The sequence below is a fragment of the Hydra vulgaris genome, chromosome 14, assembly GCF_038396675.1.
Source record: "Hydra vulgaris chromosome 14, alternate assembly HydraT2T_AEP".
In the NCBI taxonomy this organism is placed as follows: Eukaryota; Metazoa; Cnidaria; class Hydrozoa; order Anthoathecata; family Hydridae; genus Hydra; species Hydra vulgaris.
In genome coordinates, this window is record NC_088933.1 from 25,347,192 (window position 1) to 25,375,003 (window position 27,812).

Below are 27,812 nucleotides of genomic sequence, written 5' to 3' on the forward strand. Positions count from 1 at the left end.
CCAAGTTTGTGATGGTGTTTTACTGTTTTGAATTCAGAAAAACTCCTATGACTGATGGTTGCTAAGGCGTTGTTAGGGAATTTATTTTCAAGTGTCATCTACTAAAATGATATTAAATCAACTTTTATATCATTTTTGAGACTAATTTTTTTTTTATATGTTCAAGGAATGGTTATAGAATCAAAATACCCAAAAATCTAAAAATTGATTTTTTTCAAAAAACTTGCTTTTTTTCAGTTGTGTGCCACCTTAAGATATTAAGGTTTGAGATATCGAGAAGATTTTAGGCTAAACAAATGCGTTATGTCAATGGGACTGCCAAAAAAAGTTCGAGATAAGTTTGAGATATCAAGTATTCGAGATATCGAGAGTCGACTGTATTATTATATGGCTGTCATTGTCCCATTTTTTATGTAGGAGAACGCAGCGCATTCATATTTAGGTTTTTCAAAAGGTTCAGTCAAAAAAAACCTAAATATGAATGTAAATATTTTAAATTACTCTATATTGGTGTACGATCTTTAAACGCTCAAAACAAAATATAGGAGTTAATAAAGCTGTTTTGCAAAGAGAAATTTATCATAAAATTGGCATTTACTTCTACTAAAAATTCAACATTTTTTTACCTTAAAAGATATTATTTCTAGAAATTTAAAATCTAACTTTGTTTATAAATTTAATTGTGCAAACTGTAATGTTTGTTACATAGGGCGAACTGTCCGACACATTTCTCAACGAATTGATAAACATTTAAAGGAAGATAAAAAATCACATATATTTCAACATATTAAATCCAATTTAATTGGATTTAATATGTTGAAAAATTTAAAAATTTGAATTGATTGTTTAATAAAGCAACTGCGGAATGTGTTACCATTCTGGATTCTGCCAATAGGAAAACTGAATTAAAAACTAAAGAAAGTCTCTATATAAAATGGCAGAACCCTGAGTTAAACAAACAAGTTAGGCACAGAGATATTGAATTGTTCTAATCTAATTTATATTAACACCCTGTCCTTTATTGTACATTACCTTTAGTGTAATGAATGTTAACTTTAAATTTGAATGTATTTTTATTATTTCCTTTGTATTATATTTTTTAGTTTAATTATGTATTATAAAAATTCTTTTTTTTTTTTTAACAGCAATTTTTAATTGGTTTTTAATTACTTTGTAACCTATATATTGAAAAATTTTATATTGTTCATTTTAAACTGATGATGAATTTTGTAAGTTCGAAAAATGTATTTCAAACTAAAAAGTGTTTTTTATTTTACTTAAATAATATATATATATATATATATATATATATATATATATATATATATATATATATATATATATATATATATATATATATATTATATATACATTTTTTACAACTTTAAAATGTGTTCTACAAAATGGAGTGCTCAATGTTCTTAAAAGAACAGAGCAATTTTATATTAAAATATAAAATAAGTTTCTCCAAAAAAAATATAAAAATAAGTGGACTCAAATAATAATTACATTAAGTTCCCCTTTTTTAAAATATTTTACTAAAAAAACATAAGTATTCATTTCCAAAGAATTCTTTCTATAATAGTGTCAGCAAATTCCACAAATGTGTGAAAATTTACAGTAGTAAAGACATTTGCGACTTCCTGTAATTTAATTTTTGGTGTAAATTGAAGTTTTATTTATTTGATCATTAATTTCTGATGAGTCTTTATTGATGAAACAGTGTTAAATGAAAAAAATTTTGTTAAGTGATTTTCTACTAATATATATATATATATATATATATATATATATATATATATATATATATATATATATATATATATATATATATATATATATATATATATATTAACAAAGCAATTAATAAAAAGTTAAAACCAATTGTAATAATTATTTACATGGTTATCATTAAAAGTCTTTTACTGAATTACATATTAATTATAAAATAAAGACTACAGAGGTAAAAAGGCACATGTCACACATTTCCACTTTTGAGATAAATTAAATATTGTCTCTGGAAGTCTGAATTTTTCCCCTGTATGTCTTTTCTTTAGGTGTTTCTGTAGCATTACATAGGTCTTTTTTTGGGTTGAGTTTTGCTATTGTACTAACCTTCAGGCTTGTGTTTATATAGTAGGGGACATAACTCAAATAATTAGAAAATGTGGTATATGCTCTTTTTCTCCTGTGGTCTTCAAATATTTATATAGCGCTCTAACTTTTAAATAACTCATAAACTCCTTTGTTCCTAAATAACGCATGTGCACATTGCGTCAGTCAGACTTAGGGGCTAATTTTTTTATTTTTACCTTCAAATACTCAATCATTATATTAATGAACATTACTGCAAAATTCTTATCATAAAATCATAAAGTATTCTATTTTTTAAAGAGTATTTCAAACCTTTAATATTATACAATATTTGACTTATTTGACAATAAATTTAACAGCATTATGTATAATATATAATGCTGTGAAAGAAGGAGAGTTACTAAAATTATACATGTATTAATTTCCAAACTTCACTTGGCTATTGTTTGATGATTTACTCCATTTTAAATTTATTTTTTTAAATTTCAATCGAAACGCGCGAATATTATAGCAAAAAATGATAGGTGAAATTATTCCATCAAAAAAGTTAATGTACTTGACATAAAAGGTGATTGCTGCTCCAATTTGCGATTTATAATAGTGTTTATTGAAAATAGATGGAGCAAGACTTAAACGTTGTACAAGCACATAAACAATAGTTGGTGCCCAGGTTATCGCATAACATAACACCAGCCATAGTATTACATATGTTGTTTTTGAAATTTTAAACAGTTTTGAACATTTATCTTGATTCATACCAGATTTTCTACTATTGGTTGATTCTCTTAATAATATACTAGTTTTTCTTAATTTTTGCCTGACTAAAATATAGCTAAAAATAATAAAAATGTAAACAAGTAACGCGTTAATAACAAGCATCAAAACTGACCAAAGTTTAGGTTGGTTATAGCTACATTTAACAATGTTTGAAGTTTTTTTTGCTAAGGGAAAGAAAGGAATAAGACAAAGTCCTACAATATACGTCCAGCACAATGTAATTAATTTTAAAACGCGACGTTTTGTAATATTAACATGGTAAGCTGTTAACATTTTAATAGCAAGCAATCTGTCTAAACTCAATAATAAAACACTTAAACAAGATCCATAAAAGGCAAGCATTGATGTGAATCGGTAAGCTCCACAAACTAAACCATGCCCATTGAAAAGTTCGATACTATATAAAGGCATTACTATTACTCCTTGAAAAAAATGTATCAGTATGATATTTAAAATCAGTATTATAGAGGGATTTCGCAAAAGTTGTTTTGAAGTTGAAATAACATAAATACATGCGCCATTAATAATCACAATGCAAATAGATAAAACAACCAAAAAAATTGTATGAATTACTTTTAGGTTCATTTCTCTTCAATAAAATGACTTTTGTATACCAAACATACCAAACATACAACATGTGTTATACCTGCCTAACAAAAAATACACACCTGTTGTCACGTAATATTGTCATTCAATGCGACAAAATAAAATTGTATAGATAATTTGCATGTAATGGTATAACTATTATTTTAACATTTAATTAAAATTTTGGTTATTTTTACAACAATTGTTTCAAGAAATGTTTATAGATAGTTTAACATTTATTACTATGTTTAGTACATATCTATATTTTATATTTTCCAACATCTTATATACTTTAGTATATTAAATCAATACCGCCTAACAACTTTTAGGCAAATAATTTTTTCTTAAATTATTTGCTTAAGATTTAAAAATCTGATTGTTAGAAAAGAAAAAAAAGATATTACATAAATCATTTAAACAAACTAAATTCAATATATAAATTATGAACTTTGAAACTCAGACTCCTAAAAAAGTATGGCTTTAATAAACTTAACTGTTTGAAATTAAAGTTAGAAACTAAATTAATCAAACTCTTAACTTGAACAGATGACAAGTGAATTGTTTACACGTAGATATTTGAAAATATATATGCTTATTAAACATGTTTATAAAGGAACTTTTTTGTTTATTTTTTTATTTATTATCAATCTTGAAAGCATAAAAAATTTATTTAGAGGGGCTTTTATATATATATATATATATATATATATATATATATATATATATATATATATATATATATATATATATATATATATATATATATATATATATATATATATATATTTATTCAATTTTCCTCTCAAATTTTTTAATTAAATGTGGAGATATAAAAAGAAAAAGAGCAACATAAAAAAAAATTACTTTTATAACTACAAAAAAAAATTACTTTTATAACTACAAAAAAAATTACTTTTATAACTGCAAAAAAAAATTACTTTTATAACAAAAAACTGTTCTAATTTTTTCCTCGTTATTTCGTTTTGAGTACGTTGATAACCAGATGCAAAAAATGAAAGAAAAAAGAAAAACACAAACAATAAAAACTAGATTAGCTTCAAGACAAAGTTAATATAAACATTGTGGTTTTCGCATAAATAACATCATCGTATGGCATCTCCGCATATTAACCCTCGTTGTCTTGTTAATCCAAGATAAGTTTTAATAAGTTTTGGTTTTTAAAAATAACTTTGATATTTTTTTCCAAAAATTTAAGTTCAAAAAGTGATACTTTTGAATATAACTTTTTGAAAAGATTTAAAAAGTTATATTCAAAAGTAGTATATACATTTGAAAAGGTTTTGAGTATTAAGGATTACTCGGGTCTCCAGCAGTTTATTATTCGAAGTTATTTTATAATTCTGTCAAAAATAAAACTTATCTTGGTGGCTATTCTTTGATGGCTCTTAACGTAGTTTAAAAACAGTTCCCATTGTAATTTCCCAACTTTCAATAAAAAGCACGACTGTTTAAATCTTTAATGTTAAAGATGTGGAAAAGCATATTACTAAAATGACCGACAGTGGGTTTGTATGTGTTGATGTAAGGAAGGTAAACGTACAACTAGTAAAAAAATGTGAATTTTTTAAAACTAAATCGAATTTCTATGTTTCATTATTTATAAAATAAATTATACCCAGTCTCCATCAATTTATAGTTTTCAATCTAGAAAAAAAGTTGTAAAATATGGTTTATGACAGGGTTCTGTTTTTGCGTCTCAACTGTTTTTGACATATATCAATGATTTTTCTCACTCCATAACTCCGCTGATCAATCTTTAAATATATAGTTTATAATTATAAAATGTTTTTATAAAATATACTACAGTTATTTTTGCAAATATTTTTTTTTAATTTATCATTATTTATGTTGCAATTATTATTTAAAAAAAAATTATTATTAAAAAAAAAAGTTTCTATTATTTTTATATATTATTATTTTTATTTTAGTATTGTTACTCACTGTTAATTCGAAAAAACAAAGGTTTTATAATAACTAGCAATCTCCAATTTACTCTCATTTAATTATAATCTATATAAATATTTTGTAAACAAAGAATCGTATTTATTAGTAAAGTTAACAAAGAATAAATTACGTTTGAAATGGAATCACACACGGAACAGAAAAATGTAAATTTTAATTACTAGATAAATAAACTTTAATTCCTCGGAAAATATAAGTTTTAGGAGTAAAGTTTTTTAAATAATATTTTATATATTAATAAAGACTTCTAGAAAGTTACATGATTGTACTATATATCATAAAGTCACAGCAATCTTTAAAATGAAGTTTAGATATGGTCACGCACGGAAGTCTCTCACGGAAGTCTCTCACGGAAGTTGCAAATTTTTCAATTTCATATTATTAGTTTTTTGAAAATAAATTGTGAGTATTTCAAGTAAATTGTTATATCTCTGCAACTCATACGTCAAATATCTCTACAACTCATGCGTCAAATATCTCTACAACTCATACGTCAAATATCTCTACAACTCATACGTCAAATATCTCTACAACTCATACGTCAAATATCTCTACAACTCATACGTCAAATATCTCTACAACTCATACGTCAAATATCTCTACAACTCATGCGTCAAATATCTCTACAACTCATACGTCAAATATCTCTACAACTCATACGTCAAATATCTCTACAACTCATACGTCAAATATCTCTACAACTCATACGTCAAATATCTCTACAACTCATACGTCAAATAACTCTACAACTCATACGTCAAATATCTCTACAACTCATGCGCCAAATATCTCTACAACTCATACGTCAAATATCTCTACAACTCATACGTCAAATAACTCTACAACTCATACGTCAAATATCTCTACAACTCATACGTCAAATATCTCTACAACTCATACGTCATATAACTCTACAACTCATACGTCAAATATCTCTACAACTCATACGTCAAATATCTCTACAACTCATACGTCAAATAACTCTACAACTCATACGTCAAATATCTCTACAACTCATACGTCAAATATCTCTACAACTCATACGTCAAATATTTTCAATGAGCAATAGCAGTATACTTCTAATATTAAAAACAAAGAAAGAAAGAAAAAAAAAATATTTACGCACAGAAATGGAAATGCTGCGTTTATTCTTTCTGTGTTATATTTAATATGTTTTTTAGGTGTCGCTCCATCGGTTAGTTTTTATTTATATGATAGACATCTAATCTTATGTAAATTTTTGATGTATCATTGTAAATATTATACTTTTATGGTTAAAAATAAACACGTGACACTTTTTTAGAAAAATCTAAATGAAACTTTTGTGGGGAAATTTTTAATACTTTCCCTGAGACACTAATGATTTCACTCGTTTATCAATTTTATTTTATTTTCATCTGACTGCGAATAAATTATTTACAAATATCACCCTTTTTATATAAAGTTTAGAACCACAAAATAAATAAACTTAATTACAAGTAATTACGTTGGCGTAATTTTCCCATACCTCTACGAAGACCACATCATTTCAAATACATTAATGTTTATATTAAGAAACAACCGCTAATTGTTGTTAGTATCTTGGAAGACGTAATTCACCACACACTCCCCCGATTAAAGCTGAGACTTCGGCTTTAATCAGCCATCTCGTCTTCCATGATGGAACTGATTATTTGTCGTGCATTTAATTTCGCCTGTCTTGGTTCTCTTTTCAAGGTATCCTCTTCGGCCTTGGTTTCTAAATTCTCTTCCGATTCGATTCCGCTTTCTGTCCCACACCCCATTTCCAAGTCGCACACCAACTGAATTGGTCGTTCAATTACATAACCATTTCCAAGACGTATTTTAAAGCCACGAATAACTCCATCCTTCCCTTTAATGTTGTTTTCAATTCGACCAATGTTGAGAAGAGCCTTGTCCTTCACATCGTCTTTTATGAGTACCATACTTCCGACCTCTGGGAGTTTCACGTTACCTCTCTTTTCCCTTGCTTGTTGTCGTTCTTCCATTGCGTGCACGTACTCGTTCATCCATCTTTTCCTTAAGTGATTCTTACAACTTTTCACAAACTTGATTCTCCGTAATGCGCAATCATCCCTTGTTATTAAATCGATATCTTCTTCAAGCAAAACTGCCGGTCTACCCCTCATTAATACATTTGGTGTTAATACTTGCTTATCGAATTGGTCACCTTGATAACAAAGTGGTCTATTGTTCATAACGCATTCCACATCCAGCAATACTTCTTCCAATTCAAAGAAGTTTAGGATGCCTTTCCCAATTGTTTTTGACAAACTTTTCTTCATTATCCCTATTAATCTTTCAAACAAACCTCCCCACCACGGCGCTCTTGATAAATTAAACCTCCATTTTATGGCTGTGGTAGCAAGATAGTTTGCGAGATTTTCATCCTTCTTAAGTGTTAGTAACCACTTCCCTGTTGCCACAAACGTTTTTGCGTTATCACTAATCATCATTTGTGGTGGTCCTTTTCTTACAACAAACTCCTTTAAAATTCTCTGAAATTCTCCTGCCGTTAGGTCATGACAAAGTCTAAGGTAGACAGCTCTTGTACATGCGCATGTAAACAGTGCAACATAACATTTTTCAACCAACTTCCCTTGCGCTTTATACTTTAGCGGACCGGCAAAATCAACACCTGTAACCGTAAACGGTTCGATATTTTCAGTTCTAAAACGTGGTAACATTGCTCTTGTTGGCGGTAACAGCGGTTTCACTCTATATCTCTTACATAGATTGCATTCACGAATGACCTTCTTTACAGCAACTCTCAAATTTGGTATCCAAAATCTTTCTCTAATGCTACTCATTGTATCTCCTACTCCCCCGTGTAACGTTTTCGCGTGATGATACTCAATAATTTTTAGAGTTAGTTGAAAACCTTTTGGTACAAATATTGGATTATACCCAGAGACTTTTCCATGACACCTCCAAAGCTGTTTTTCATCCTGTTTAAGTTCCACATTGGACTTTATCGCAACAGCTTCTTGTAGTAACTTAAGATTCACCAACTCCGCTTCTATCATCTCTTCAGCATTCAGTGGTCCTGTTATTTTTTCTTCATTCCGACAATTGTAAATAAACCTTTTTACGAAAGATGATATTCTTATGATTTTCCAATACTTGTGTTTACTCAATATTTCCTTAAATATATGAAGTCCCTTTATTTCTTCTGTTGCCATACTGACGTTCTCTCTTAAATGAATAGTTTCACATAATGCGTTCGGCGTTTCAAATATTTCTGGTTGAATTGGCCAATTTTCTTTGTGTTTTAACCATATAGGTCCATTGAACCACAAACTTGTTAGTTTCTCAGGACTTACTCCTCTTGTTCCAAGATCACTTGGGTTTTCTTTTGTTGGGACATAAAGCCATTTTACTTCTCCATTTAATAATATCTGTTGAACTCGGTTCCTGACAAATTGTGACCAACTGCCCCTTTCTTTTAACCAATAAAGTACTGCAGTACTGTCAACCCAATGATATACTTCAATAATATTATACTTGTTCAATGTCTTCCTAACGTGATTCATTAACTTGCTCAAGGTGTGTGCTGCTACCAGCTCCAGTCTAGGAATACTAAGATCCCTTGGTGCGATCCGTGCTTTCGCTACAAGTAAGTTACTGGTTTTCGAATATCGGTGGCTCACTGCAATGTAGATGCATGCACATACTGCTGATTTACTTGCATCTGAAAATCCATGGAGCTCCATTTCAATACTTCTTTCAGACAGAACGCTCCGCGGAATTGAAATAGTTCTTTTAATTCGTATTGCCTTGATCCAGGTCTTCCATTCTTCTGAAAGTTCATATGGAATTTGTTGATCCCATCCGAGTTTTAACAAGCATAGCCGACTGTATAATATTTTTCCAGTGATTAAAATAGGTGCACTAAATCCCAATACGTCAAAAACACTGTTAATGGCGGATAGCATTTTCCTTTTTGTTATCACTTCTTTATCTCCACTATTGATGCAAGCAGTAAAGTCAATCGATAGTTGATCCGTTTCTTTGTTCCAAGGAATCCCAAGTATTTTTGTTGATTTGCCCTCAGCGTTGCTTCCCAATTTGCTCACGTTGCTATGCCATTTGTGCAGCTGGAACCCAGCTTTCATTAAGATTTGCGTTGATTCATTTTTAAACCTGATAAGTTCATCTTCCGTTTCTCCACCTGCTTGTATATCATCGACATAAGTATCTTCTTCCAAAGCAAGCACCGTTTTAGGATAAATGTCCTTGTATTTTGATATATGCTTTTTAATGGTAGCACCAAGAATGTAAGGGCTTGAACTTGAACCAAAAATCACCCTTGTAAATCGTAAATCCGTTAATTCCATATTCTTCAAGTCCTTATACCAAATTAAGCGTTGTGCGTCTCTATCCATTTCGTGTATTCGAATTTGTAGAAACGCCTTCTTCACGTCAGCTAAAACGCAGAGTTTATTCATTCGATTTCGTACGAGTATGTCAAAAATTAATGGTTGCAGCGATGGTCCCACTTCTAGACAGTCGTTTAATGAAGGTGACTGAGCGTCTTTTCTAGCTGAACAATCATAAACAATTCTCATTTTTGTTGACTCGGCATTTTCCTTGACTACTGCTTGATGAGGAACGTAGTGAATAATTTCTCCCGTAGGTTTTTCTGGTGCCATTTCCAATATTCCCTCATTGATCTGTTCCATCATTATTTCATTATACTGTTCTAGTTTTTTAAGTTTTTTCAATCGAGTCGTCACACTTCCCAATCTTTTAAGAGCCAGGTTTCTGTTATTTGGTAGTTTAACAACACCCTTTTTCCACGGCATTCTGGTTTCATAGAAACCTTCTTCGGTTTGATGCAGTTTTTCGCTGAAGTCTTGGTGGAACATTGACTCACTATTTGTGTCCGATAATCCAAGTACTTCTAAACTACACATTTGCTCAAACTCATCACGACCAGTGTTCAATAAGAAACTTCTCTCAATACCTGAACTAAATTGTGTTCGTCTCCTAGAAAGAGTCCATCCCAACATCGTTAATTCGGCTCCGGGATCTTTATCCGGATTTTTTCCGAGAACTACCGGTTCCGTGGTTTTTATTCGCTGATAATCAGCCGCACCGAGTATAATGTGAACAGGTTGAAGTTCGTCACTCCCTTCATCATCGCTAAATTTCAGCCTCCTCAATTTTGCAAAATGCTTCTTAACATCCTTGATCATCGGATTCGGTAAAAAGGTGAGTGTTTCCTTTTCTGCGTTGGCGCATTCGACTTTGATGCTAAATTCCGGTATTGTCGTTGATTCTAGCGTAACCTTATATATTTCCACACGCTTGTCCACAGTTCCATAGAGCTGTTCAATACTTTTATATTCCTTTCGTGTAGGTTTCAACTTTAGTTTTGTTATCAAATTCGTACATATATAGGAACTTCCAGCACCCGTATCCAACATTATCCTTACTTTTTCACCATTTACTTTTGCGATCACTGTTGGGTGAATAGTTGTGCTTGCATTAAGCACCGTTCCCATGTTTTCTTTTTTATTTTCAATGTTACCATCCATTGTTGCGTTCCTATCTTGACAAATGGACGTGTGATGTTTTTTGTTGCACTTTCTGCATCCTCTTGATTTACAATTTACCGCCGAGTGTCCGTAACCAATGCAGTTGTAACATAATCTTTTGTTTGTTAAAATCTCCCTGCGTCTTGCAACAGTTAGTACTTTTGTACAATCTTCGCTTTTGTGATTTTGTAATCCACAGTAGACACATCCATACTTTCCACTAGTTGCCCTGGTTTCTTTGTCATAAAGACTGCCATTGTATTGTTTAAACGTAGTGCTTCGATGTTCATAGGGCCTTGACTGAACGTTCGTGTTCTTTTTATCGCCCTTTGTTTGTTCGTCGCTTGAGTTAAAAGTTGAGTTCAACGGATTCCTTTCAATGTACCTTTGCAACTTTTCGACAAGTTGCTCCAGTCCCCATTCTCCCCATCCATCATCGTTTTGTGTAAGTATTTCACGAACTGGTCCAAGTTTATCCATCAATGAATACACGAATGATTGAGCCGTTTGTAGTTTCTGCATAGTTTTCAATGTTCGTACAGTTCTTGCAAGCTTGTTGTAAAAGTCGTGAACTTCTTTGATTTTGTACGAGCTATGTATAGCCGTCAATCCTTCCAAATCTTTAATCAATGCTTTGTGAACCCAAATATCTTTTCCGTAAGTTTCTTGTAGTATGCGTTTAGCTTCATCGTATCCTTCCAACGAATGAGGTAAACCAAGTATATCCTCCCTGGGCTTTCCTTCGACAAGTTCCAGCAAGTAGTTGAATTTGCTGATGTTCGATATGTTTGAGTTGTCAACTTCTACCGTGAATTGATTCCAAAATCGCAACCAGTCTTTATAATCGCCATTAAATTTTGTAATTGTGTACTTTTGAAGTTTGACAGATTGTTTAGTAGCTTCGTTTTCGTTTCCAAGAGATTTACGCAATGTTTCTTTCATTTTTAGTTTCTTTAAATACCATTCTTCTTCGCTTTGAAGTTTTCTCAATGAGGCTTGTTCTGCTTCTTTTTGAATCGTTAACTGCTGTTCCACTATTTGTTTTTCATACTCAAATTTTCTGACGCATTCGTTTTTATTTATCGAATCCAACTTGTCCACCATTTTGTTTTTGATTTCAATTGCTGCTTCTACTTCCATTACTGGTTTCGAAAGCCATTCTTCAACTGAATCGATGCTTTCGCCGTCGTCAAGCATTTTCCTGGTCAGCTCATCCTTTGCCATTTCAAATCTTCCCAATAAATTTGTTATTTTGTCCAGCGCCAAGATTATGCTTGATTTGTCGCCATTAATCGTGTTGCGTTCTATGTTTTTAATGTTTATTCTTATCATGCTGACTTCTCTTTGGTAAATTCGCTCTTGGTCCATTCTTTACTAACTCGTAGGTTTCGTAGGTCCTGGCAGGGTCGCCACCTTTTAGTGTGGGAAAATTTTTAATACTTTCCCTGAGACACTAATGATTTCACTCGTTTATCAATTTTATTTTATTTTCATCTGACTGCGAATAAATTATTTACAAATATCACCCTTTTTATATAAAGTTTAGAACCACAAAATAAATAAACTTAATTACAAGTAATTACGTTGGCGTAATTTTCCCATACCTCTACGAAGACCACATCATTTCAAATACATTAATGTTTATATTAAGAAACAACCGCTAATTGTTGTTAGTATCTTGGAAGACGTAATTCACCACACTTTAATAGAATTTTTAAGATTTTTTTTTTAGAATATTTTCTGAATTAAGATTTACATTCAAGAATGCTTATAAATAGTAAATTTACTTATATAAAGTAAACACCTACTAATATTAATAATACCAAATTAAAATGATTATAATGCTAATTTTCACAATATATAATAACAATAATAAACTTTATAGCATAAAAATAACGATGTTAATAATACTAATAATAAAAATAATAGTAATCACAATATTATTAATAATATACTATAATATTAGTAATAATAGTTAAAAGTAGTTAATAATAGTAATGTAAATATTTATAAAAATAACAATAAGCAATAGTAATGACAAGAAAATATATTATAGAAATTAAAAAAATTAACTGTATTTTTTTAATAAAAAGTTGAATAAACTGGTTTAAAAGGTTGAGAATAAATTTAGAGTTTTTAGTTCATAAGGAAGGTTGTTCCAAGTTTTAATGCTTTGATATTTTATAGATTTATGTCCGTAATAATGAGAACGGTCTTTAGAGACAGACAGGTTTAAATTACTATTGGAACGAAGGTAATAACGAGTGTTGGCACTTTTGGAAAAGAAATTGATGAAAGTTAAAAGTAGATTGTTGTGTTGGTGGTGTACCTCCATTAGTTTACAAATATAATTATATATACATATAAATATATATATATATATATATATATATATATATATATATATATATATATATATATATATATATATATATATAATTATATTTGTAAACTAATGTAGGAGATAAACAAAGAAAATTTTTTAACTCTTTTATATTTTCGTTTTTTATTTGTATTCAAAGTAAAGGGCGTTGGGTCAATATTGAAAAATTTATTTATTAGAATTTAGTCAATCCTAAATAATAGCTAAGGCTAATCTTTTACAAATAATTACACTTTTGATAAATTTTTAACGGAAGGTATCAAAAATATCATCTAAATAACAAAAAATGAAAAAACTTTCTTAGACCTTTATTATTTCATTACTTTGGTATTAATTTTTTTATAACAAAATATTCATAATACCCATAATTTGCAATTCATTATAAAATATTTATTTTATAAAATACTATGTTTATAAAAATAATTTATTGCTGAACATGCATCCGGGAAATTGTTATATAAACTCGTTGTCAGCCTTTAAGAATGATTTCATCTACGTCTACCAATCAAGATCCTATGATGTTTAACTTTTTTTCCATGTGAAGTGATACAGAATGGCAAAATCTACAATACATCCCTGACCATGCAACAACTCTTAAACCTTGTGTTACTTTGTCTCATTACTATATTTTTAGCCTTGCTGCTAGAAAAACGTTTATACTTTATGATGAAATATAAATGTTTTTCTACGCATCAACATATGCTCAAAATGTAGAAAAACTTTTGAGCATATGTTGATGCATATGTAAAAGTTAAATAACAGAGTCTTCCTTTTATCAAAAATAATCAAAACGAACTTTTATTTGAATAAGAAATGGTCCACAATTTACGAAACGCAAAATTTATGTTAAAAAAAGAAGTAGGACATCTTAAGATCTTTTACGCGACGATTTTCATTATACTTAACAAGCTATTTTAATTTTTTATCTAATTTAAGGCTGTGCGAAGGAAAACTAATTAATTAGAATTAGACTGATCTCAACACATTTAAAAAAAAATTGCCTGTGTTCTATAAGAAATGCGAAAGAAAATATCGCCATTTAGAAATGTAAACAGACTTTTACTAATGAAAATTTTTTTAGGTCTTTTTATTGAGATTTTGTGTATAATGTTAAATGTATTATTATTTACATAAAAAATGTGCTTATTTTTAATATGTAAACGGATTAATTTGTCCGGAACCACCATCTAGACATGTGACCGATACCACCTAATCATACCTCATTCACCAATATTAGTTTTAAAATCAGTGAATTAAAGTATTAACGAACTTTTTTTTAATAAATATTGTAAATAAAAGTGTATCTTTAATCAATAAAAAGTTATTAGTTTACATAAAAATTAGGTATATTAATATGTGAATCAAATATTATGATACATCGCTCTTCTGGAGGTGGGAAACAATATTTTGCACTCCCAGGCAAATGCTTTAGCATATTATAATAGGTGTTTTGCATATGCCATATTTTTACTCAAATAATGCTTTTATAGTATTTAAAATCACGTAGCTTCTATAGTTTAAGATGTACACCAAGTGTCTGGAGTGACCCACCCTTCGGGGCTACTCGACTTTCGCTACCTTCTTCATATTTCTTACGTCCAAGAGAAATTAAAAAACGTTGAACATGTAACGGCAGAATTAAAGATATAAACCAAATCTATTTATAACTATTACTTGCAATCCAAAACAAAAAAACTAGTAAAAAATTAAACCTAGACAAAAGAGCTAATAGCGGGCATAATTTAGTATTTTGAATATTTAAAATGAAAATTAATGTCTTTAGATATTTAAAATAAAATTAAGTGCCTTTTTGGTAATATTTTTAAACAAGGAGCTATAGACAAAGTTATATGTTATGTGAAAGATATTAAGTTTTTAAAACGCGTTTGGCCACATATATTCATTTTTTTGCATTTTGTAAATGACAGTAAACTATAAATAGCAGAAAATAATTTTATATCAGAAGAAATTCCAGACCCAACTGTTGATCCTAAACTTATTTTAATATTATAAAAACATGTATGAATCACTGAATACATAGAGTTTTAAACCCCAGATTTCCGCATGAAAGTTGGTAACTGTTAGATTGTACCTTATAACATCAAAAAAGTACTATGCGCACATAAATGATGAAGACAAAATGCTTATAAAGTCAGTTAAATAATATATTCATAAAAAGCATGATTGTGTTTAATTACTCATCATGTTTTGCATGAAAAAACAAACAAGTTTTTAAATACCGCCATACCTCGGCTCCAAAACCAATTTCGTGAGTAATGGAGTGTTTCATTAGTGAGATTGTCTTCAGATCTCTCAAGAGATTGTTTTCAGGTCCTCTACCAGAGAATCAGATTATACATTAAAAAAAAAGAATAGAACAAGCAGCTTTTGTTGGTGCAGTACAAATGTGATACTCTTCTAACTGCATGGTTTCCTATCATTATGCTGAAATTCGGTGCGACTGTTTTTGTAAGTAAAAACTGTAAATGGAAAGTTACGTAAAAATGTAACATTATGGCAACTTTAAGAATAAAAACTTAATGTTTATAGCAAAATGACAATGAATTGAGAAATAAGTTAACTGAAGCTTTTACAACATGAATTTTTAAAGTTATGAAAAATTTAAAGTTATTAATGCTTTTTAAAATTCTCTCAACATTGACCGTGCAAAGGTTCTCATTTTCAGAAAGTATGCGGGTTCAGATTAACAAAAACAAATGTTTTCAATGACTTTTAAAACTTTCATCAATAAATGCTATTCATATTGTTGAAAAACTAGTCAACTAATTTACACCTAAAAGAACAAATTAAATCAAGCAAAAAAAAATCGAAGAAAGTAAATTAAAAAAAGAGATAAATAAAAGTGAATTTATAATAAATAGTAATGAACAGAAATAACATGATATTATCAATATAGTTATTATTACTATTATTATTAGGGGCCATCCATAAAAGAAGTCATGCAAATAGGGGGAGGGGATCAAGATAAAAAGGACAAAAAAAGACAACGGGAAGGGGGATGGCCGGATTATCAGAGAAGGACGTCATGTTAGTTTTAGTTTTGATAACATGGAAAACTTGGCAAACATGTGTTTTTATGAAGTCAACATAATGTTTTATTTATCGTAACTAAAGAAAAAAAATTCGTTTTGATCATATTACAATTAATTACATACGTGCACGTCTTGGAATTGGTCACGTAGGTAATCAATTTTGTACAACAACTATAAGGAATATGGAAGAAGTTTGCTCTTTTTTAGGCCTTAAGTATGTGTGGTTTATAAGTCAAAACAATAAAGCTCGGATCCCAATTGGAATTACCGCTGCTAACAAACAAGCGTTTTCTATTAATGCATGTGGAATATTGAGTTTCTCTTTCTGATCATGATTTGGTCATCTCCGCAAAGCACAAGCTCATTCTATCTCTCTACGCAGGCACTGAAATCAAACTAGATGGGCTTGGAAAATGAATGACGCAGTTTTCTATTTTAGTTGATCACAACGGCAAGACAGAGCTTGATGCTAGTCATCTCTTCTCGAAGGATCAGAAATGGTTAGCCTTTTATGTCTCAATCAAGTTTATCTTACAGAATCTGTAAGCATTGTAACTTGTACTTTGCCTCCGAATTCATGTTAAAAAAGCATGTCAGCATTACTCATTCCAATTTTATTAACCAAATGGCTATTAACTTTTTGCGAGTTAGACCTGTTCGCATTGCTGTCAAGTGCAAAAGAGAGTTAATGGCCGTAATTGCGGTAGAACAGAACACAGCCTTTGCTAAATGGCTTGATGATGACGAAATTGAAACAGAGGACCTTAATATTCCGAATGATGCGACTATTTCAGACGAATTGAACTGCCCTATTCCATTTATACCAATTGACGATTATCTAAAAAATTATTTGATGGACGAAGAGTGAGGCAAGTTCCCATGACACACTTTCATTAAATTTAATATATAGAATATGAGTAATATAACATTTTTTTTTTAGAAAGGCCAATAAGAACAAACAACTGAAACAAACGTGGAAATACTCAATAAGCTACTGTATAATATTTAAACATAGAAAAATGTAACTTATGTAAAAAATGCGTAAATCTAGAACGAACTTTGCTTAAGAAAGAGAAAGGGGGGGGGGGGATCCCAATTTTATAACATCTTTTTTAAGGGCGTATAGGAAAAAAGGACAACCGGTGACAAAAGAGGGGTGGGGAAAGGGTCAAAAATTGTCTAAAAAATGGTGACATCATTTATGGATAGCCCCTCATAAGCTGGATATAGGGGTGCGTAAATTTCCGTTTTGCGTTAGCCAAAATTTGCATAAAAAAGTGTTTCCAAATTTTTCAAGATGCGTTAAAATCATCATCTGCTTTACTAATATTAATAAAATTAATGAGAGTTTAAGAAATAGTTGTTTTTTATGTTCTTTACATTTTAGTTTTTCATTTCAGCTTAAAATGCTATAAAGTATTATTAATACTTAAAGTATTTACAAATATATAATACTTAAAGTATTTACAAATATATAATACTTAAGTCAATTTAAAAAAGTTGATCAAAAAAACTAACAAAGAGTTTGTAAAAGTTTGTTCTCTACATCGAAGTAAGAATTAATTCTCTACAATGATTAAAACTTCAACAAGAAAAACTACCACAGTTATGGATCATCCACAGTTATGGATCATCCACAATTATGGATCATCCACAGTTATGGATCATCCACAAAAATGGATCAGTCTAATTTTCAATTGTAAATTTTGCTTATTAAATTAATTTTAATCCACTCAAAATGTTTTTATTATTAATTAATGAATGAAAACGCACAATTAGAATGCGTAATTGTTATTGTTACCACTCAAAAAAAGAAGAAAATCGCCAAAATATTAGGAGCTGTTAAAAAGTAACAGCTCAAACGTCATTGTTCTACTAAGAAAGCGAAGTTTTTAATTACGTGTTTTTTTGCTTAAACCATATCTTTTTAATGGTAATAAATGACAGAAATGAAAGCTAAAAGATATGTTCAACTTGTTTTTCAATTATCTGGCCTGGAAAACCCAATACAATGACTTCATTTTACGATAAAACTTTTTGATTTTTGTGTTTTTTCTAATGAGAAGTAAACATTGATGGATCACTCGAAACAAAATATGAAGAAACTAGTTTTTATGTTGTTTTTTGGTTCTAGCAAGCAAACAAAGTCTTCAGAGAGGAGTTACATTTTGGACCAACTGTCTTAATTAGTTGTAATTGCAAAGAGAACCAAATAAATCAGAGAAACTGCTGCAAAGTTTGCAATTCTTTACTCAACTTTGCGATATAATGTTTTTGGTATCATCGAGACTAATAAACTTGGTCCTGATTCTGTTTTGACCACCGAAGAAGAACAGAAAACTGAAGACACAATAACATTTCTCAAAAAAGCTGGTTAGAAAATCACCGATGTTCACATTTAAAATTGGCTTGAAAAATTCAACGAGAGGCATCAAAACTACAAAAAGAATAAGAAAAAGCGAAAAAAAGAAGAAATTTGCTAAAAACTAAATTTTCACTGTTTTACAGTTAAAAACTAAAATAAAGAATACAATATTCGTTTAAACTTTTTTGATCCATAAATATGTCTATTCTGATCCATAATTGTAGTCACTATTGTTCATGATCCATAATTGTGTTTTTTATAACATTTCGCAAAAAGTTTTTTTTTCTTATTTGTGTTAGGATAATCGTTTTTAAATGTTTACGCATTTAAAGTAAACATTTTATTCTACAGATATTGTTTTACAAAATAAAATATGCTTCTTTAATGTCCTTTTAAAACAAATTCAAACTATAAAAAAAGCTTAAGTGGTCAAAAATAGTGGGGTAACTGTATATACTATAAAATCCGGCAATTTTGGTACCTTTGGTACCAATTTTGGCATCTTTGGTAGTTAAATCTTTTTTTCTGAATCCTTAATATGTCGTAACTGTTTTAGTTTTGATTTGTCACGTGCTACTAAAAATGATTTTTGATTGGCTTTTTTCTATCATTTAATTATTCTATATTACTTAATTAATAATTAATATATTTAAAGGATTTTATACACATAATTTTCAATTCTACTTCTTACTTTTTCAGCTTTCAATTAACACCAAATTTATGTTAATTAATACCAAATTTATGTTAATTGGTTTATTTTTATGGAAGTTATAATTAATTTAAGTTGATAATTACAATTTATGGTCACAACTTGGTTAAATTACTTACCGTAACACTTTATGCCTTGCATCATCATATAAAGTCATTAACATTTAATATAATATATATTAATAATATATATTATATTAAACATTTAATATAATATATATTAATAATATATGTTAATGACTTTTTTATTGTTGTTGTTTGTCTGTTTTTGAATTATGTTAAGTTTCTGCATTGAATTAGTTTTTAATTACTATTTGCAATACTCATTGCTCTTCATGTTAAGTTTCTGCTTTGAATTAGTTTTTACTTGCTATTTGCAATATTAATTGCTCTTCACAAAAATTCGTTTACATTTTTTATTCATAATAATAGTATTGTAATAATTTTACAAAAACTGTATTTTATACTGTAAACAGTATTTTTGTTGTTGGTAAAATATATTGATTGATTTATATTTCAGCTTATGAAAATGCCAAGAATGTATTCTAGGAGACCGGGCTCCAGAAAATATGTAGATTATTCTCAAGAGAAGCTCCAACAGTGCCTTAGTGCTTTTAATGAAGGCAGAATGAGTCAGAGAGTAGCATCTAAACATTTTGACATATCTAGAACTACTATCCAAAGTAAACTAAAGCTAAAACACAATGGATATCCTACAACCAGGATATCCTACAACATTTACTGTTTTGGAAGAATATGCTTTTGTTTCTCACATCTTGGCAGTGTCTGAGTTTGGATTCCTTGTTGATGAATTGGATTTTAGATTTATTGTAAAGGATTATCTCTCTTCCCAAAACAAAACCATTCCACAGTTTTGAAACAATTTTCCAGGACTTGAATAGAGTAAACTATTTTTAAAAAGACAACTTATGCTCACCACGCGGTTGGCAGCTAATATAAAACGTAATCGGGCTGCTGTTAACGAAAAAACCTTAAGTGAGTTTATTGAAAACTTCTCCCAAGTTGTTACAAATGTGCAAGCAGAAAATATATACAACTATGACAAAACAAACCTAAGTGATGACCCAGGCCGCAAAAAAATTATTTGTCGTAGAGGTTGTAAATACCCTGAAACAGTAATTAACTCATCAAAGTCCAATATTTTAGTCATATTTTGCGGCAACGCTGCTGGATCAGAAAATCTGTGGTCAACGTGGACTGAAAACGGTCCCCATGGAACTAGGTACAATCGCACAAAACATGGATGGTTAGATAGTGTCACATTTGAGGAGTGGTTTACTGCTTACCTGCTTCCTATACAAAAAAAAACAACTGGAAAAAAGTTCTCATTGGGGATAATTTATCATCACACATTAGTCAGAATGTTTTAAATCTGTGTCAAGTAACTAACATAGTATTTGTGTGTTTACCTCCTAACTCGTCACATTTGACACAGCCTCTAGATGTTGCCTATTTTAGGTCACTAAAAAGTAAATGGAAAACTGTTTTGAATTCATGGAAAGAATCACCTGCAGGTAAAAAATCAACATTGCTTCCAAAAGGATGCTTTTCCATCACAACTAAAAAAAAGGTGTGGGAATTAATAAAAGACACTTCAAGTGAAAATTTAATATCAGGTTTTGCTAAGTGTGGAGTTTAACCTTGCAATAAAGAACCTCTTATTAATCGGTTGCCGGTGCAGGATCGATCATCTGTTAATCTAAACCTTATTTCACAAGCATTTATCCGTCATTTGAACGACAACCGTGCAGACCTTGGAACTTCAATATTAAAACTAAATGTTCCACCAGGAAAAGGAATCTGTCCTGACTCAGAAGAATTAGAAATTATATCAATCAAAAATGCCCTAGAAGCACCCCAGAAACGAAAAAAAGTTAAATGTGATATCTCTAGTGCAACATCTAACAGTAAATATAAGTCTAGGCTACGTGCCTTTAAATCAGACTAAAATAACTATTTTTAAACATTAAATATTTATATAGAGTTGTTACCTACCTACCAATTTAGCTATTTTTTTATTATAAACAGATATTTTTCTGCAAAGAATAGAAAAAATTAATACAATATACAAAGTTTTCTTTATAATTTCCATTTTTCTTTTGCTTCAAATTGATCTGAGGACAATTATTTAAACAAAACAGAAGTATTTCTTGATGTAAATTTTAAGTAAGTATTTGCTTTGACATTATGAAGGTATTTACTTAAGTAATTTGTAAGTAAATGAAACAAAACAGCGCAACAAGTATACATGGCTTAAAGAAACACCAATCCAGGGTAATATTATGCCACATTTTGAAAAACTAAAAAGTATATCTGTTAATAATTTATTTTATAAATCAATGAGCTCGAATTAAAGGTTGACGTCTTTAAAAATATTTTTAATAAAAAAAAAAATTAAAAAAAAAATTTGAAAAATTGAAAAAATTGATCGTTAAATCTAAAAATTGCAATAAAGTGAATTAAAGTAACCCCATGTTACGGTACAACTTTCTTAAATTTACTGTCACAACTTGTTTAAAATACTTATAACTTTTTAAAATGACAATGAAAAGAAAAAAGGTAGTCTCATTTTGTTAATTATTACCAGCTTATAATGATATCTTTAAAATTAATACCATGCAAGTTTAATTTTTTTTAATCACATACCTACTGGATACAGTGCCGTTTAGTTAAGAGTTTTATTTGCAATAGTTTAATTACCAGATCCTTCTTCCGTTCCACAAGTTGTTGTTGTTGTTGAAGTTTTTTTCAATAACAGCAAGATCCCAATGCCTCTACAGAATGTTCTATCATATATAAATATATATTTTATTTTCTGGTCCTATATAGCTTATCTTTTTTTTCTTTTGCGCTTGATTACAATTTAGTTTCATTTAACTTTAGTTAACGGTCTTTTTTCCGCTGCTCGAAGGTTAAATCTTTCACTGAAACATTATAACAATTATTATTTTTTTAAATTTAGTTATTATTATTATTATTATTATTATTATTATTATTATTTTGTATGATTGTTATTATGTATTATTTTGTGTTTTTGTAGCTGTTTTTTTTCTGAGCTTGGTCAACTACTATTGAATATATGATGGCCAGTTACAAAAAATTGTCTCTGACCAATTTTAATACGAGAGCAAATTTCTTTATAAGTTTGCGCCTCAGAACGATCTTCAAACAGATCGTAAAAAGCTGGAGGATAATTTCTAGTTACAATAGAACAAACAAATTCAGCTACATGCTTTTCTTTTCTATTTTTTAACGAGTCTAGTTTATTATTATTATTATTTTAAATTTATTTAAGGTACATCAAGAAGCCCCTATAGTCTTATCACAGGGCACCGCGAAAGAGCATTAGAAAGGAAGCCTCCTTCTTTACCGATGTTATAAAACTTGCCCAGTGGTGGCGTTGAACCACGGATCTCTAGCTTCTAAGGCAAGTGCGCTAACCACTACATACGCCTGCTCTAAGATACAAGTTTTAATTTAATAAGAAGAAGGGCTGAATAAGCATCTCGGTATGCACCGCAAATAATTCGTTATACAGTTTTTTGAAATATGTTCAGTTTTTTTAACTGTGATGGTGCTGCAGATAATAGAATTACACTAGAATACTCAAACTGAGATCTTACTAATGATTTATAAGCCAATCTCAGAAGAGTTAGTTAGGCACTGACTGGCTCTCGAAAGAATTCCCAAGATACGATGACACTTTTTTTATCATTATCTATATGAGTACCAAAGATAAAATGCCAATCAAGAGTTGCTCCTTACAATTTAACTGATTTGACTGGATTGATTATACAATCGTCTACTACCATCCGTAGGTTATTCAGATTAGGGTTTTTAATATTATAAACTGTTTCTTTGACAAACTTATCGTGAGGCTACAAGACGTACAGAGTCTTTGATTTTATAAGTTGTACAAGTTGTACATTATACAAATCTTTGATTTTATAAGTTGTATGGACCAATTTCTTTGTTAGTGCATACGTCCAAATCTTCCTTAGAGTGTGTAGTATCGTCAGCAAACTAAATTGTCTTATTCATATCACAGAAAGTAGACTGTAACTGTATACTACAACAACTGTTTTCAAACTTCTATCTTTTCAAACATTCTTTCTAATACAGGAGTATTGAAATAGGTTTATAACTCTCTGGTTTTAATTTCAATTCTTTTTTTTTTCCAGATTGGTATTATATTTGCTTTTTTCCATATTATAGAAAAATAGCTTGGATCAATGCTTTTTTTTAGTAAATACTGTTATGTTTGGCAAAATAGCTGCATCTAATTTTTTTTATTATAAATGCTGGTAGACCATAGTACCCTGTAGCAGTTTTTTTCCTTTAGGTTTGCTAAATGCTGGTGTACTATTTTGCAATCAATTTAAAAAAAAACTGAGTGAATCTTTATTATTGCAACCTGGAATTAAATTTAACAAAGATATTTCAAGAGCACTTACAGATGCCGCTAAATAAGAGTTTAGAATATTTAAATGTCGACTTATAAATGCTCAATTGTGATTAAGGAGATTTTGTCCTTGTATTTTCACAGCTACCTTAATAATAGTATATATATAAGAATATATGTAGTAGTATAGTAAAAATGATAATCATAGTAGATGATAGCAACGATTTTTATTATGTATACGGCTAAGCTTTTATAAATATTTTTAGTTTAATCGCTATTTGGGTTCAAGACGTCAAAATTATTTTTGAAAGTTCTGTTTTAGTTCACGGACGGATGGACGAGTTTTGAACGTACATTGTACGTACAATAAACGTACTTGTGCCTGCTTGGAAAGACTAACTAGTAATTTGTGGTTAAAGCTATGCTTAGAACATACAACTTGCTTGCAAGCAGTTATAAAAGATGGCTAAAGCTGAATGACTTTGTCAACTAAGTGAAACTGGCTGAAGATTAAAACTGCTGGCTTTTGGCTAAGCAAGTTGCTCAAACTAAGGAAGGTAATGTGTTTGACAAAAAAAGAAAATATATAATTCTAAATTAAGACGAAACTATCTTTTTTTAACCAATTAAAGTTCACATAAAGTTAATATTGTCATAAATAAAGAGAGTTATGTTCATGTTGGAACAACTTAAATCACTTTTTTTAAATTTAGAATTAATCCTGTTATTTAAAACATTGATTACACTGATGCACTAGAAGTTGAAAACGAAGTTGGAATGCTAAAATGCTCCTTTAAAGTTGGAAAAGAAGTTGGAAAAAAAGTTGAAATGCTAAAATGTTTCTTTTGCCAGCATTACAAAGAGTGGATACTTGGTGTGATGATTTCGCCAAAACGATAAACAATCTTGTTCTCAATCTGTCATAGGTGTATGAGTGTGATGATTTCGCCAAAACGATAAACAATCTTGTTCTCAATCTGTCATAGGTGTATGAATTTTGAATTCCGACCGGAACGAGAATTATACTTAGTGACTGTCCATAAAGTACGTAAACGGATAAAAAGAGAGGGTCTGCGAATGGTGTATATCAGATGGGGGCAGGGGGCAGTTATAAAAACAAGGAGATGTTACATAAAAAAAAAAAAATCATAAAATGTTAGGTAGATTGTAGGTACTTTTAGGGAGGTATATATATATATATAAATATATATATATATATATATATATATATATATATATATATATATATATATATATATATATATATATATATATATATATATATATATATTTAAAATGAGACTATACTCAGAGGCAGTATTTTTTACCTAGGTTTACCTAGATAGAAAATATGTAACTATTTCTTCATTACCCTGTTGGAAAAAGATTTTTCGATTTAATTTACACAGTCTGTGTCACATGCCTTAAAAAATAAACGTAAAAAATCAAAAGGTTACTTATTTATAAATCAAAACTATAATAATAAAGCAAAAGACTATAAAAACAAAAAACAACAACAAAAAGTTTAAATATTACCCAATCTATTAACCAACTATTCATTTAACCAACATCAACACTTATCCTAACCATAGACTTCAAGCTTCACATCAGTGAGTCTCGCTAACGTATCGAATTAAAATCGTAACATTTCAACATGTGCGCCAATGAGTTGTACAAAATAAAGTCTATTCTACATTCTATAAATCCAAGAGACCTGATTGAAAATTGGTCGGTCCTGGAAATGGCTAGGGGGATTATCTATCTAAAAGATGCGATGCTATGATCCGCTATCTTGCCTCAACAGCAAAAATACTAATTGAAAAAATTGCAGCTTTTAAAAAAGCAAACACAAACTTGCAAATTCAACTTGCTAACTATAGGCAGATTATCCATCCACTTCACACTCTCAACCAATTCTACAGTCATTTCAATCAGCCAAAACTGGGTCAACCAATAAATCTATTATCATAAACGCTTTAAAAAAAAAGTTACATAATAAATAACATAGAAAACAATCTTTACATTATAAAAACTACTCTGCTTCTTTCAAAGTTGTTCGATGCATTTCACGCGCCAATTCTACCAAAAAACAACAAATCACCGCCGAATACATCTACTTCGTTTACTGCTGCCACACTTATTCAAGTAGCTCCATCGTCTCTTGTAATCAAACTTGAAACCAATGAAACTCGGAACGGTTTTTTAACTATTGTGGAAAATTTGGCTTCCAATGTGGCATACAAAAGTGTATTCATACGGCCAGATCGAACTCCTTCAGAACAAGAGCTTTTCAACAAATTAATTAAAAAAAAGTACAAGCTCAATAACGACCTTAAAGCAAACGGTAAACTTGGTTAGCCCTTTCTTTTTGTCATCCGCACCATCAGAGTTAAATTTTTGACATCATCAAAAAAATCAATGTCAGCGGCTAGAAAAAGCACCCGTTTCTCAACTTGAAAGAAGCTCTCGCAATAGCCGAAACCAACCAGGCAAAAGTTGAAAAATCCAACACATAACTGTTTTACTTACAATGAATAACATGCTTTCATTTACTTCTCAAAACATTGTCACCAAACTTGCTTTGGCGCAGTCAACCCGTCCTTGGTTTTGCAAACCATCTGCACCTTTTAAACCACAACATCTTTAGAAAAAATTATATGTCAAAATAATTTTTTCTAGAGTATATAGCGTATATGTCAAAAGAAGCATTAACGCCAGCAAAATTGGCCATTTTCTACTACACAACTGTCCATCTATCAACAACGCTTCGGCCAGTGACGAAGTAGTGAAAGCTATCTCCTATGCGTGGTCAACAAAAATATTAACGTTTTGGTAATTACCAGCAAAGTCGGTTCCCACTACGTCAAATGGCATATCGGCTGGATCAATCTAACCACTGGCGTCGAATCTAGTTTAGACACTAAATTTAACGAAACCTTTTCAAGTTACTTCTACATCTGCTAGTTTTTGGCAAACGTAACGCAACTTTTTCTTCAAGAAAAGATCCAGGCTGTACAGAACAAACTACAGGCTGATCTCTATTACCACTGTAGCATGCAAAATAATGGGAAAAATGGGAAAAGAAGAGATTATGCAGCACCTTGTAGCTAAAAACTTGTTACTCACACTCACACGTAGCGCACGACGCTAACGGCAAAGTCATCAAAATAGAATTGGAGTCAACAATATTCGAAAAAGGACTACAGTTTCAAATATCCAACTACTTAAAACAAAATTGCCTCTGTCTAGACCAATAATATCATTGGAGTCTTAAAACACACTTTCATTAGCTTAGATGCAAAAAATGGAAAAAGTTTCCCACCACCTATATACCCCACATCTCAAGTTTGTTTTTCTCAACCGTTAACGCTTGGTGTCCGCACCCTAAAAGATACATAAATTCCATTGAACGCATCCAGCATCGGGCTTCTAAAACACTGCTTAAAACGATCTTCGACTATGAGACAAAATATATTAAAACTGGCCTCACCTCTCAGAGCACTTCTAAACGAAATTGTCAGTGCTATCGGTGTCAATTGCTTAAAGCAAAGTTTAGTCAACTATAATAATAATTACAACAAGGCATTATTCTTCTTGCCGTCGCGCTAGTTAGCTTCCTTCCGTAATCCCATCAATACTCGTCGGCTAGCTATTGATAGGCTTACGAAGCACGCCCATTTCGTGTAATTTATATAAGTGTATGTATGTATAGTATAGTATATATGATAGAGGCAGTATTAAAAAAAAAGGTAAATATATGTAAAATTTCGAGTTTTGCTTGGTTTATTGATTAATCTGAGTTTAGAATATGACCTAAAGCTTTAAAAAGGATTTAGAATTACTTTTAACGAGATGAAAACGTAATTTTTACATAATCAAA

At 30.1% G+C, this 27,812-nt stretch overlaps 1 protein-coding gene across 1 annotated transcript; it reads right to left on the bottom strand.

Moving 5' to 3' along the window:
* Nucleotides 1-7,073: 7,073 nt before the first annotated feature.
* On the bottom strand, nt 7,074-12,368 carry LOC136090993 (uncharacterized). The gene has a single exon (XM_065817976.1). It carries the CDS (start codon nt 12,366-12,368, stop codon nt 7,074-7,076), a length of 5,295 nt encoding a protein of 1,764 aa, XP_065674048.1.
* Nucleotides 12,369-27,812: the final 15,444 nt, after the last annotated feature.